This window comes from Oratosquilla oratoria, chromosome 32 (assembly GCF_046742065.1).
Source record: "Oratosquilla oratoria isolate Oo_2021 chromosome 32, ASM4674206v1, whole genome shotgun sequence".
Taxonomy (NCBI): domain Eukaryota; kingdom Metazoa; phylum Arthropoda; class Malacostraca; order Stomatopoda; family Squillidae; genus Oratosquilla; species Oratosquilla oratoria.
The window spans coordinates 10,286,482-10,302,177 of NC_134808.1; the positions used below are offsets into that span (position 1 = coordinate 10,286,482).

Consider the following 15,696-nt stretch of genomic DNA (forward strand, 5'->3'; position numbering starts at 1 on the left):
TGCTGCTGTACTATTTCTTTGAAAGAGAGTTTTTGATTTTCATGTTCCTCTTTCCACTGATTTTTTATTTCAGTAAGATTGGTCTCTTTGATTAATTCTTCCATCTTTTCGGTCATTGCTTGTAATTGTTCTTTGACCTCTTTCTTCAGTTCTTCGTTTCTGCTTCCAACCTCATTTTCCTTTCTTTCATTTTCTCTTTTAACCATATTTAGTTCGTGTTAGTTCACTTTTTGGATCGTTTAGTTTTCTTATTATCTCATCATTAGTTCTGTGTAAGTTTGACACCTTTAATTGCAAAGCTTTATGGTCTGATTTTAGATAAATTAATCCTTCTGCCAAATTGTTGATGTCTCAATTCCTTAGTGCCCTGCTAATCCTAGTTTCTCTTTCCATGTCCATAATTTCATCCACTGTTCCCCTTTCCCTCTGAAATCCCGAAAATACTTCATTATCATACCTGTAAGTTGTCTTTGGAGTGACGCTAATGCATGTTTTCTCTGGGATTACTCCCAGTGGTGATTCCACTCAAATCATATCTAATCCTCTCTTTGTTGGTTTGTTGATTCTTTTTTCATCTTTACTATCCTCCATTCTGTGCTAAAAACTACTTTTTCAAGTATTGGATTAGGAGGTGCTAAGATAAAAGGGAGGGTGGAGGGGTGTGGAGTGTATTCAGGGATGGAATGGCTGGGAATGATTTTATGCCTTTTCCTTTTTGGCTACCTCCCTTGTAAGGGGAAAAAGCCTTGGTATATGTATGTATGTATGTATGGATTAGGTACCTCCCCGTCTTCTCCTTTTCTGCGAGAGAGGACAGAGAGGGGGGTCGCAGAAATTATGAAGCGGCCTTGCTGTGGATGTGCTGTGTCTTGCGACACTGCTTCTGACCCAGGGCAGTGGACAGGATGCAGGGATGACCCATCATCCAGGAGGTGCCAAGATAAGAGGGAGGGAGGAGGGTGAAGGGGAGTGAAATATATAGGAAATGGAATGGGTGGGAATGGTTTCTATGCCTTTTTCTTTTTGGCTACCCCCTGTGTAAGGGGGAAAAAGCCTTTGGAATATGTATGGTTTAGGTACCTTACCGGTCACACGAGAACATAACGTTACATCCTGAAAACAACAAGGTGTTTTTCCTGATTCAGCAACAAAGTGCTAAGTTGGAGCTTGATATTTGGACCTCCCTCTACGATGATGAAGCAGTGTTGTAGGTGATATGATTAGTGTCTTTTTCAACTGCGCCCCACACATAATAGCCCATGGGGTTGCAATCAGGTGAGTTTGGGGGCCAGATGTTGGGACTGGTGAAGTCATAAAGTTCTCAGACAGCCACTTCTGGGTTTTCCCAGAGGTGTAACATGGAGCTGAGTCCCAAGTTGATATATGCATCACCCTCCTGGGCCTGTTGCACAATCCTTGGCAAAGAATAAACCACCTATCAGCATGCTCTTACTACACTAGGACTACCTACACTTGCTGACCGCTATCTTCAGAGTCTGAGGTCATTTGTGGTCACCCTAGTTAAATATCCTCAGCACTGGAACCAGCTACCTCCACAGGTACCACAACCACAGCTGCAGGTGCGGCACCATAATACCATCTAGCCGATCAGAGCACGCACCAACCGGTATAAGAAGAGCCCCATAACGACATTTGTGGACTTAATCAACAACAAGAATTAACATTGTTGTACAACACAGCTATTCCTTAGCTTACTGTTTTTTTTTTTTTTTTTTTTTTAATGCCTGTAACAACATCTTTTCACTGTCATAGTTTTATAATGTTATAATCTTGTAAGATGTATATTTTCAGTAGTAATGCTGCTATACCCAATAATCCGTATATTATTCCACATGTACAGTCTTCCCACAGCCACCCTCTCCACCTAGCACTTGACAACAGTGGACAACAACTCAATATAGCCATCTGAAGTGAGTCTAAGTCCCTCTTCAAAGATAAGGGGTGGCATGACGTGGCCTTCACTGGAAACACACCCAAATGTTTGCCATATATATATAAATGGCATGGATGAAGGTGTGGAATGTTATATGAACTTCTTTGCAGATGATGCGATACTACTAAAGAGAGTAAGTACAGAGAAACATAGTAAATCACTACAAAAAGACCTGGACAAAGTCTGGAAATGGAGTCAGAAGTGTGAAGTGAATTTCAACATTAAGAAATGTAGTGTAATGGAGTTTGGAAAAAGCAAAAATAGAATATCGGGACAATATAAAATTGGTACAAAGGAAGTTAAAAAAGTCAGCTCAGAAAGGGACCTAGGAGTAACTACCATCAATGACATGGCAACAGACAAACATATCAACAAAATAGTCGGAGAAACTTTCAATTTATTGAAAGTGGCCTTTGACTGCATGGATGAAGAAATGGTAAACAAAATATTAGTTGCATTGATAAAACCAATATTGGAGTACACTGTGACACTATGGACACCTAGTACTAAAATGAACATAAAGAAATTAGAAAGAATTCAAAGAGCAACGACAATGACAACACTCTCCAAATTAACATATGAACAAAGATTGGACAAACTTGAACTACAAACCCTGGAACAAAGAAGAGAAAGAGGAGATCTACTAACCATCTATAAAATTATGAAAGGGATGGAAGTCCTTGATAGAGATGATTTACTAAGGTGGGATAAAAGAAAAACAAGAGGACATAAAAATAAACTTAAAAAGGATAGTTACAGAAGAGATTTGAAAAAGAATAGCTTCTCACACTGAGTGATAGATATCTGGAATAAACTGAATGAGAAAACAGTGAGTGCAAAAACTATACAAGAATTTAAGATCAAACTGGATGCTGAAAGACACAACAGTGGGTCACTATGAGCATAGCTCTCTTCCCATAAAATACAACTAAGTAAGTACAGTTTGAGGGAACATGGTCTTCATGAATTGAAGAACTTCATGCACACTGTAGGCTAACCACCTGTTGTTCTGTGCATTGTGCAATTGGTCCTGGTAGAAGTTTTTCTTGTCTGAGAACCAGAGCATTCCCAGCTGGACTGGGTGTTTGACCTTGTTGAGGAGTTTCTTGGCTTTTGTAAGGCAGTTCTTTTGGGCCTTGGCAGTGAGCAGTTGGCCCTTGCACCTCTTGTGTGAGGAGTAGTGAAGCTCCTCATCCAGCACTTTCTTAATAGTTGCCACCCTGATGCCCATCTCTCTCGCCAAGGTCTGCATTGCCTTGCCTGGATCTTGCCACATCTTTTTTGCAGCTTCAAGGAATTTCATTGTGTGGACAGTCAAAACACCTGCTATGATCCTTCCTGCTAGCCACTGCTTCCATATCTCCATTGCGATTCTCCAGCTCACATCTCATGGCCTTCATGGTATTCAAGGAGCACTGAGCTGCAGCTAAGATTTCCGAATTTTTTAATCCGGCAAGAATCATGATGATGCATGCTCTCTAGCTCTCACACCCACCAATAGTATAGAGAATAAGCTATCCATTACACTTTACTGTTATTAAATTCTTCAAATGGTTCTTAAATGACAGGTGATCAAAAAATTATCAAATTTATCCTGAACACCCTGTACACTCATACCATTGGTATCTGCTTGGGGATATTACTAATTATGGGATGCCAGGTGATTGATCATAGTGCCAATATGACCTGTTTACATGTATACCTGTTGTTCATCTCACAGTAGTTTTTCCAACACCAATTAGGGTTGAAATACTTTCTACTATATATGTTTCAAATCAATGCAATGCAATGACGGTCTAAGAAAAAGAAAGGGAAAAAGGGAGAAAAAAAAAAAATATATATATATATATATATATATATATACACACACACACACATATATATTATATATATATATATATACACACACACCAACAGCTTTTTCCCCCCCTACTAGGGAGATAGCCAAAAACAAAGGCATAAAATCCACTCCCACCCATTCCATCCCCACATACTCCACTCCCATTCACCACCTTCCTTCTTTTCTTAGCTCCTCCTGGATTATGAGTTATCCCTGCATCTCACCCACTGTCCTGGGTCAGAAGCAATGTAGCAAGACACGGCACATCCACAGCAAGGCTGCTTTATTATATTGGCAACCCCCTCTCCCCTCATGCAGAAAAAGAGAAGATGGGGAGAAATCCCTTTGGGCTGCATCAAAATATTGTTCACATTTACTCCCTCATCCCCCACCAACTTCCTTCCATGCATTACAGTATCATCTATACACAACCATTCTCCATTCACCCATATCTTCTGTCTTCTCCCATCCTTCCTCAACAGACATTCCCCTCTTTCTCAATGCTCCTTTTGCCCCATCCATCTCATTCTTGGTTGGCCCTTCATGTTCACTCCTTCCACCTCTCCCTTCCACACCTCTTTTACTAATCTTTCTTCACTCATTCTCTCCATGTGTCCAAACCATCCCAATATTTTTTCAACAACCCTATCTCCCAACTCCCTCTCCACCCCTGCTCTCCTCCTCACCTCCTCGTTTCTCACTCTATCCAACCGAGTAACCCCTACCATACTTCTCAGACATTTCAACTCAAGCACATTAAAACTACTCTATTAAGTTCCATGTTTCTGCCCCATACAGTGCTGTTAGCACACTCACTCCTTCATACAATCTCCTATTTGCATTCATTCCCAAATGTCTATTTCTCATTACACTTTTTAATTCCACAAAGCATTTACTTGCTTCTCTCAATCTACATTCTACCTCCACTTCCACTCCTCCCTTTCCTGCCACATTTGCACCAAAGTATCTAAACTTTAGACTGTAAAGTTATCCACTTCCTCCAGAGTCTCTCCCTTAATATTCATTTCCAATTTGCTGCCACATTCTCCTATTGTACATCTCATCACCTTTTGCCCATATTTATCTTCAACTTCCTTCTTTTGAAGACTTTCCCAAATTCTGTCATTAACTTCCTTAATCCCTCCTCTGATCCTGCCACAAGCGCAGTGTCATCAGCAAACACAAACTGGTTTATCTCCAATTTTTTTCCATTTTCTTTAACCATCTCCAATCCTTGGCCCATCCATGTATAAAACAGAAATGAAAATACTACTGTTTTATATCAACTCACCTGTCTAGCAAGAGAGTCCACTTGTGATGTAGTTGCTGGCTGTGTGTTAGACTGATGGTGTCGTGGCAGCTGGGTGTGACTTTGCTCAACACTAAAACTTGGTAACCATGATACATATCGCCAGCCAGTTGCACCCCCAGGAGAAGAGAAACCCCCTCCTCCTCTGGATACATCCACTACATCCCTCTCACTATTATCATTGCTCTCCTCTGCATTAGGAAGTAGCCGTAGCAGTGAACTTGGCTCATCCTACAGAAAAACAAGAGAAAAAGAGGAAAAATTAAAAGATTATTACTTATTGCATGCATCAAAAATTCTTATACATACATATATATATATATATATATATATATATATACATAAAAAATCTCTTGGCCCTGGTCTCTCTTGCACAAGACCCATGACCTTCAAGACATTGGCACCAGCCCCTGGGCAGGACCATAAATCACTTTGGGAAGAGATATTGTGTTGTTATCTAGGGATTGTGTGGGTGCACTGTAGTATGACGTGTTCCAAGTTGTGGACAAAATCTAAAAACAATGGTTTAGGAATCAGCTACTTCTACAACCAATAATTCAAAATGCATAGTACATACATATATATACCAAGGCTTTTTCCCCCTTACACGGGAGGTAGCCAAAAGAAAAAAGGCATAAAACCATTCCCACCCATTTCATCCCTAAATACACTCCACCCTCCCTCTTAGCACCTCCTGGATGACGGGTCATCCCTGCACCTTGTCCACTGCCCTGGGTCAGAAGCAGTGTCGCAAGACACAGCACATCCACAGCAAGGCCACTTCATTAAATCGGCAACCACCCCCTCTCTGTCCCCCCATGCAGAAAAGGAGAAGACAGGGAGAAATCCCTTCGGGCTGCATCAAATTTTTCTCACACACTGCCTCACCCACCATCCCCCCCACCCATTCCACCTCATGCATCACAACATCATCCATATACAACCATTCTCCATTCACCCCTGTCTTCTGTCCTCTCCCGTCCTTCCTCAACAGACATTCCCCTCTTCCCCAAAGCCCCCTTCACCCCATCCATCCACCTCATCATAGGATGTCCCCTCATGTTCACTCCCTCCATATCTGACTTCTATACCTCTTTTACTAGTCTTTCTTCACTCATTCTTTCCATGTGTCCAAACCATCCTAATACTCTTTCATCAACCCTATCTCCCAACTCCCTTTCCACCCCTGTTCTCCTCCTCACCTCCTCATTTCTCACTATCCAGCCTAGCAACCCCCATCATTCTTCTCAGACACCTCAACTCAAACACATTCAAACTCCTCTCTTCCTCTCTTATGTTCCATGTTTCTGCACCATACAGTGCTGTTGGCACAATCACTCCTTCATACAGTCTCCTCTTAGTATCCATTCCCAAATGTCTATTCCTCATTACACTTTTAATCCACCAAGGCATTTACTCGCTTCTCTCAATCTACATTCTACCTCCACCTCCCAATTGCACCTTCACCACTTCCATCAACCATCCATTGTTTCCCTCTCATCTTAGCTCCTTGTGGATGAGGAGCATGGGTCAAATGCAATGCAGTAAGACACAGTACATTCACAGGAGGGTTGTTTCATTTACATGGCAACCCTCTCTCCTTGTCCCCTAATGCAGAAAATAGAAGAAAGACAAGGAGGAATTCCTTTGGACTATGGCAAATTATCACCCATACACAACAATTCCCCACTCACACCTATCTCCTGCCTTCTTCCTTCCCTGCTTAGCAGACATTCCTCCTTGGTCAAAGCCCCTTTCACCCCCATCCATTCATCTCATTCCTAAGTCATCCATCCATTCATCTCATCCTAAGTCATCCCCTCAAATTCACTCCATCCACCTCTGCTCTCCACACTCTTTTTTCTAATCTTTTTTCATTATTTCCATATGCCCAAATCATTCCAATAATCTTGCATTACCCCCATCTACCACCACTCTCCTTCTCACCTACTGACTTATCACTCTGCCTTTGTGTCCCCCACCAGGATCCTCAGACACTTCATCATAAACACATTTAAACTTCTCCTTTCCTCCTCTTTTAAATTCCAAGTCTCTGCCCCATACAGTGTCATGGGCACAATCATTCCTTCATATGACCCTCTCTTTGCATCCATTCACAGATTCCTATTTCTCATGACTCTTTTCAATCCCCCAAGTCTTTACTTGCTTCCCTCACTATACAATCTACCTCTAACCTCATTCCTCCATTTCCTGCCTAATGCACCCCCAAATACTTCAAACTATCCACTTCCTCCAGCCTCTTTCCTCTAAAACTTATTTCCAACTTGCTGTCACTCTATCCTCTTGTACATTTACTTTCAACTTCCTCCTATCACATACCTTCCCAAACTCCATCACTAACTGACTTAGCTCCTTCTCTGACCCCACCATAAGTACAGTGTCATCTGCAAATAATGACTGGCTCACCTCCCACTTTCTTCCACTATCTCTAACCATCTCCAATCCCTTGCCCATCACCCTCACATTTACCTCCTGTACCACTCCATCACTGAACAGCCATGCTGACAAGACACAAACTTAATGCAAAAACTCTACTACTCACATAAAAACTCTTGAATGCCCTAAACAGCTTTTCCCCTATGCCATATATCTGCAATATCTCCCACAGTTCCTGCCTGTCAACCCCGTCATAAACCTTTTCAAATTTATAAAGGCCCAAAAAAACATCCTTACCTTTTACAAAAATTTTCAGAAGTCTAGCTCAACCACAAAAATATGATCCACACATACTCTACCTTTCCAAAAACCACACAGCTCCTTACCAATTATTCCCTCTGTTCCTATACTAATCTTCTCAATTAAAACCCTCCCATATGCCTTTCCAACTACACTCAACATACTGATCCCTCTAAAACTACTACTTTTGCATTTGTCCCCTTTTCCTTCATAAAGTGAACTATACAGACACTCCTTCAGTCCACCAGCACCCTTCCCTTCTTCAGACACACATTAAACAGCATCACTAGCCAGTCCACTATAATTGTTCCTCCCTCTTCCAGCAATGACATCCATCCAATGCAGGTGCCTCCACCTCTCACAATTTTTAAAGGTTCTTGTACCTCATCTTTTATATCTTTCATTTTTCTCTCCCATCACAGTCATTTTCTTAGATTCTCCCACTGCCACAATCAATTCCTCTCTCACCTCTTCTGCATTAAAAAAATACTAATATAATCTACCCATCTTCCCCTTACTGCCTTCACTTTACATCTGTCCATCTGCACCTTATATCTTTTCCTCTTTGCTTGACTCAACCCCTTTACTCTTAACTTCCTTCCAAAACATCTTTTAATTCTTATGAACATTTTTGGTCATTCTCCTACCCCATTTTGCATCTGCTCTCTTCTCAGCCTCCTTTATTTTATGTTTTGCTTCTCTTTTCTCTGGTACCTCTCATATGCTGCTTGAGTCCTAATTTGCAACCAATCCACATATACTTGCTTCTTTTCTTTTACTACCATCTTCACCTCATCATCCCACCACTACCCTTCTATTCCCTCTCACCCTCCTTATTCTCCATACCATCTTTGCACACCTTGTCACTTCCTCCTTGAAACAAACAATATGTAATTCATATGAGCTGTTTGCATATGATGATTAATATTTCTGTTGTCCTAATCCTTCATCTGTTATTGCTTTTGGTATGTTCACTTTGTTTTCACTGTTGGGTCTTTGATGTTTGGGTAAATGGTCATATATCATAAGTGAGCCCCATTATTCTAGGGTTTTTATCATAGTGGACAGTTAAAGGTAGAGATGTGTCTAGTGAGCTGATGAGTAGCAAATACAGTGTCTAGGGAAGAAAGTCAAGCATAAGTGCACATGGAAGATGGTGGTGGATGGAAGGGTGGTGGATAGAGTTAATGGACTATATAGTGGTAACCAGGAGTATAGTGGGAAGAGTTAAGGATGTACATGTTCTCAGGGGAATATCATACCTTTTTTTGATGGAAGGTAAGTTGAGTGGAGGATAGATGGAGAAAGAGGAAAAAGACAGAAGGTAGGGAGGTGCTTAAAGTGAACTGCTTAAATGAGAAAGAAAAGGAGAAGTACAAGAAAAAGCTGAGGGAGGAGTGGGAGGGAGTGAAGGATAGAGTAGAACTAGGAGTGGAGGAGGAATGGGGATGGTTCAAGGAGGGAGTCACAAGATATGCAAAGATGGCGTGTGGAACAAGGAGGCAAGGACGGGAGGAAATAGTAGGAAAGGTAATGAGTGGTGGGATGAGGAAGCAAAAAATGTTGTACAAGAGAAGAAGCTTTAACAGATTGTTTACAAAATATGACAAGGAATCATATGAGAGGTACAAAGTAAAGAGGAGTAATGCATAAGATAAAGGAGGCAAAGAGAAGAGCAGATGTGAAATGGGGTAAGAGTATGACAGAAAATTTTGAAAGTAATAAAAAGATGTTTTGGAAAAAGAAATTAAGAGAGGAAGAGGAGGTGAATCAAGTAGAGAAGAAAAGGTAAAAGGTGCAGATGGAGAGATGTTAATGGAAGAGAAGGCAGTGAGAGAAAGATGGTCAGAGTATTTTACAGAGTTGCTAAATGTGAAGGCAATTGTTAAGATGATGGGAGCAGGTAAGGCACCTGGGTTGAATGGATGTCATGCTGAATGTCTGAAAAAAGGAGGTAAAGTGATGGTGGACTGGTTGGTGAGGTTATTCAATGTTTGTTTAAGAGAGGGTAGAATGTCGGAGGACTGGAGGAGTGACTGTATAATTCCACCTTACAAGGGAAAGGGGGACAAGTGTGAGTGTTGTAATTTCAGAGGGATTAGCTTGTTGAGTGTAGTTGGGAAGGCTTATGGGTCTTGATTGAGAGGATTAGGAGAGGAACAGAGGGAATAATTGGTGAGGAGCAGTGTGGGTTTATGACAGGTAGGGGTCGAGTAGATCATGTTTTTGTGGTAAGACATATATGAGAAAGCCATAGGAAAAAGTAAGGATTTTTTGGGATTTTCTGGATTTGGAAAAAGGCTTATGACAAGGTAGACAGGACTGCACTGTGGGAGGTATTGCAGATATATGGGATAGGAAGAAAGCTTTTAAGAGCAGTCAAGAGTTCTTACATGAGTAGTAGAGCTTGAGTTAGGATTAGAAATGGACAGAGCGAGTGGTTTGACATAAAGGTAGGATTTTTTCAGGGATGTGTTATGTCACCCTAGCTGTTCAACTTCTACATGGATGGGGTAGTGTGAGAGGTAAATGCAAGAGTAGTGGGTCAGGGATTGGAGATGGTTAAAGAAAATGGGGAAAAGTGGAAGATAAGCTAGTTATTGTTTGCTGATGACACTGCACTTGAACCACGATCAGAAGAGGGATTGAGGAAATTAGTGACAGAGTTTGGGAAGGTGTGCGAAAGAAGGAAGTTGAAGAAAAATGTTAGTAAGGTGATGAGATGTACAAGGAGAGAAAGTGGCAGCAGACTGGAAGTGAGTATTAAGGGATAAAAACTGGAGGAAGTGGATAGTTTTAGATACTTGGATGTGAATATGGCAGGAAAGGGAGGAGTGAAGGTGGAGGTAGAATGTAGATTGAGAGAAGCAAGTAAATGCCTTGGTGGATTAAAAAGTGTAATGAGAAATAGACATTTGGGAATGGATGCTAAAAGGAATTGTATGAAGGAATGATTGTGCCAACAACACTGTATGGGGCAGAAACATGGAACATAAGAGAGGAAGAGAGGAGTTTGAATGTGTTTGAGATGAGGTGCCTGAGAAGTATGATAGAGGTTACTAGGCTGGATAGAGTGAGAAATGAGTAGGTGTGGAGGAGAATGGGGTGGAAAGGGAGTTGGGAGATAGGGGTGATGAAAGAGTATTGGAATGGTTTGGACACATGGAAAGAGTGAGTGAAGAAAGACTAATAAATGAGGTGTGGAAGGCAGAGGTGGAAAGGGCGAACATGAGGGGGCAACCTAGGATGAAATGGATGGATGGGGGTAAAAGAGGCCTTTGGAAAGAGGTGAATGTTGAGAAAGGATGGGAGAGAACAGAAGACAGGGGTGAATGGAGAAGGGTTGTGTATGGATGATGCTGTGATGCATGAGGGGGAGTGGGTGGGGGATAGGGGGGGGTGAGGGAGTATGTGTGCAAAATAAATTGACACAGCCTAAGGAGATTGCTCCCCATCTTCTTTTCTGCATTAGGGGATGGAGAGGAGGGTCGCCAATTTAATGAAGCAGCCTTCCTGTGGATGTGCTGTCTTGCAACTGCTTCTGACCCAGGGCAGTGGGCAAGATGTAGAGATGACCCATCGTCCAGATGCCAAGATAAGAGGGAAGGAAGAGGGTGGAGGGTAGTAGAGTATGTTGGGGATGGAATGGATAGGAGTGGTTTTTATGCCTTTGTTTTTTGACTACTTCCCTTGTAAGGGTGAAAAAGCCTTTGGTATATCTATGTATGTTTTATCTAGAAGTTGGTCATTTATTTTGAGTGTTGGATGCTTCTTTGATTAATATCAGTCACCATCACTTATAACTTCTGGAGGGAAGCAGACATTCTATTTTGTCTCAGCAAGAGTTCAAGCTTCTTGAGGTAGATTTACATTTTTGACAACTATTTTGCTGTTTCAGTGCTGGTTTATTATAGTTAGATTGTCCAAGCTGGTGAGAGCTTTGATGTACTCTATCTGATGTGAGGTCACTTGTGAATAAGTTAGCACTGGTCCTTGATGCTGGAGTACAACCTTTTAATACTTGACAGATGGAAAGTCGATGCACTCTGTCTGCCATGAGCTCTTTCTCCATCTATTCTTTACTCTCAACTTACCTTCCAGCAAAAAATTATCTGATATTCCCCCACTCTCTCCCCTTAGAACATGTACATCCTTAACTCTTCCTATTATACTCCTGGTTACCACTATATATTCCATTAATGCTCTATCTGCCACCCTTCGTCCACCACCATCTCCCATGTGTAAAAGACTTATGCTTGACTTTCTTTCTAAACACTGTATTTGCTATCATCAACTCTCTTTCGAGACACATCTCCACCATCAACTCTCTACTATGATTTTTTCCTGGAACTCCATACTTCCCAATCACTCTGTCTATTGGTTCATTTCCTACCCTAGCATTAAGGTCTCCCAATAACACTACATTGACATTTCTCCCTAATCCCTCTATGCACTCATTTAACCTCTTCACTACGGGCCTTAAATCTCGCGGGCAGCAGCCGCTGCCAGCCGTACGACGTGTCGTAATAATACTCGCATCATAAAATATAGTCACCGCTTATATCGATCGTTCTCTCTTTCACCAGTGAATTTTGATAACCATAGAAAATGTGATTAAAGACAGTTTAGAGAGTATGTCATTCCACAGGGGCAACTACAATAAATATAATCAAGATGCCGATATGGCAGCCTCGCATATCCACTTGCTCCTCATGCCGCCTACGTATGCGGCACCGTATGGAAGGGGTTAAATCCATCCAAAAAGCCTCCCTTTCTTCTACACTCTTCTCACTACCAGGTCCACACACACAAAAACCCACATCTCCTTTCTCAGCTTCATCTTCATCCATATTAACCTTCAAGACACCTCCTTCCACTCTACACATTTACCTATCTCTAGATAAAGGTACAGATTAAAAGGGAAGACGAGGTATAAAAATATTTCATTAAAAATCACATGAAATGAAGATATTACAAAGTAGAAAGATATTATAGATCTAAGAGCAGAATGTAGGGCAATGTATAGAGAAATGAGTGAGTTGAAAAGACAAAATGCAGAAACCAATAGAGAGCTTAGTGACCTAAAAAAAGAACTAAACATAGTAAAAAATGAAAGGATGAAAAATGAAGATACTAACAAAAATGAGGCTTTGAAAAGAGAAGTAAAAGAACAAATAAAATTGGTGACTAAGAAAGTTGGAGATAGCATAAGGGAGACAGATCTTCAAGAAATCAAAAACCAATGGAAATTAGATCAGGAAAACCAAAAGATAGCTTTTAAAGAAATTGTACAAGTGGAAGAAAATGCAAAGGAAACCGTTATTAAAGTAAACAAAAAGAAAACTGGGTCTGGGACACAGTAGATAAAAAAATGCATAGTGGTATATCATATTAAAGAAAAGCACAATGTACAAAGGATTACAAAGGTGGAGCATGCCAACAGGAGACCTTTTGGTCCATATCTAGGTCAGATGCAAAAAAAAAAAAAATCATGAATAAATAAAAACTATAAAAATGTAAATAACAAATAAAATACATAAATAAATGCATAGGTATAGTTAAACAATAAACAAACAGGTAAATAGTAAATAATGATAAATTGACATATAACTAATAATAAATGAAAATCAAACAGACAAATGATAACAAAACAAAAACAAATAATATAAAATAAATTACAATCATTACAGCATCTTGCTTAGGTGTTTATCTAAATGATTCTTAACCCCTTCCATACGGTGCCGCACACGTAGGCGTCATGAGGAGCAAGTGGATTCGCGACGCTGCCATATCGGCGTCTTGATTATATTTATTGTAGTCGCCCCTGTGTTTTTACATTCTCCCAAATGCGCCCTTAATCCCATTCTCTGTGGTTTTCAAAATTCGCGGGTGAAAGAGAGAACGATCGATATAAGCGGCGACTATATTTTATGATGCAAATATTATTACGTTACGTCGTACGGCTGGCATTGGCTGCTGCCCGCGAGATTTAAGTCCCGTATTGAAGTGGTTAAAGCTTCGAACTGAACTACATTGCACTACCTGTGCAGGAAGTTTATACCATTTATTAAATACACGGTTGGCAAAGTTGTTTCTACCTACTTCCAAATTGAATCTATTTCCGGACAGTTTGAGACCAATGTTTCTTGTCTGATTCTCATTCAATGTGAAAATTTTGTCACTTTTGATGTTGTCAATTCCCTTTACAATTTTAAAGACCTGTATCAAGTCACCTCTGAGTCTACGCTTTTTTAGGGAAAACAGATTCATATGTTTTAGTCAATTTTCGAATGATTCATTTTTGATATTTGGAATCAGTTTTGTGGCTCGCCGTTGTACTTTTTACAGTCTGTCAATGTCTTTAATGAGATTCAGTGACCATACGGAAACAGCATATTCCAAATGTGGACGAACTAACGATTTATATAGCTTGTTAATGAGTGATAGACTTTTGAAATCAAAAGATAGTGCAATCAGTCCTAGAATCTTATTTGCTTTCTCAGAGGCTGAAATTCGCTGCTTGGATGATTTGAGATCATTACTGATAATTATGTCGAGATCTTTTTCACTATCCACTTTTATTAACGAATTTCCAAATAACTTGTAATCGTACTTACTGTTATTTTTACCTATGTTCATTACCTTGCATTTACTTGTGTTAAATTTCATTAGCCACTTTTCAGATCATTGCTGTAATTTATCTAAATCTTCTTGAATATCTAATTGATTTAAGTGATCATTTGCCATTCTGTACAGTTTTGTATCATCAGCAAATTTGGAAACAGTGGGTTTTAGTCCATGGTCTATATCATTTATATATACTAAGGATAGAAGTGGCCCAAGAACGGAACCCTGAGGAACTCCACTAGTAACATTTTTCCATCTAGAAGTTTTTCCATTTAAAACAACTGTTTTTGATCATTCAACCAAGAGAAAAAGAGGAGAATGAAATAGCAAAAGAGATTCTGAAAGAGGTATAGGGGGAGCAAGAGATGAAAAAAGAAATAAAAGTACATAGAATGGGACAATATTCTAAAAAAAGGAATAAACCTCTAAATTTTAAACTAAGGTCACAAATGATAGCAGAAGTATGAACAATAACAAAAAAGTTGGCAAAAAGTGAACTACAAAAATTTATGGATAAAGAAGTAAAATGAGCGATGAGGAAAGAGATACATTGAGGGGACATGGGGAGGTAAGCATGCTAATGTATGGTTCATTTGAGCCAAAGTCGTGATGACCCCAATGTCAAAATGACCACAGATCAAACGTTTGCATAACAGGTGGGCAGACAACTTGACATGTGATATTGTTGATGACCAAACTGGTAATGGTATCTGGGGTCCACTTCAAATAGTCAACTGTCCCCCAATGCCATTTCCAGTTTGGCCATCAACTAAATTATATGCCAAGTTGTCCGCCCAGACCTGACCCTACCACCTGTTGTGCAAACATTAGACCAAGAGTCAGTTTGACCTTGGGGTCATTACAACTTGGGCTCAAACTGACCACCCATTAGCATGCTTATCTCCCCATGTCCCCTATTTCTATCCCTTCTTAGTATATATATATATATATATATATATATATATATATATATATATATATATACACACACACATTTTAACAACCACAATGCACTTTCATTCTAAGCCATCAAAGGCCAGCATGCTTGACATTGAAATGTGGTACTGCCCAGGACTCGAACCGGGCATCCTCATGACGAGTGCGACAGTGACAATTGGAATGTCACTGTCACACTTGTCATGAGGATGCCCGGTTCGAGTCCTGGGCAGTACCACATTTCAATTTCAAGCATGCTGGCCTTTGATGGCTTAGAATTAAAGGGCATTGTGGTTGTTAAAATGTGTCTCTAATCACTGGGACCCATTCAGT

General features: G+C 40.3%; 1 protein-coding gene across 4 annotated transcripts in view; it reads right to left on the reverse strand.

Annotated features, from left to right (window-relative positions):
- LOC143041767 (E3 ubiquitin-protein ligase AMFR-like) overlaps positions 1-15,696 on the reverse strand; it is a 339,879-nt gene that overhangs the window by 157,446 nt on the left and 166,737 nt on the right. For all 4 annotated transcript variants that reach the window (XM_076213801.1, XM_076213800.1, XM_076213798.1 and 1 more), the window contains one exon: positions 5,086-5,334. In XM_076213801.1, coding sequence (XP_076069916.1) covers positions 5,086-5,334 — 249 coding nt within the window. The remainder of the gene's footprint in view (positions 1-5,085; positions 5,335-15,696) is intronic.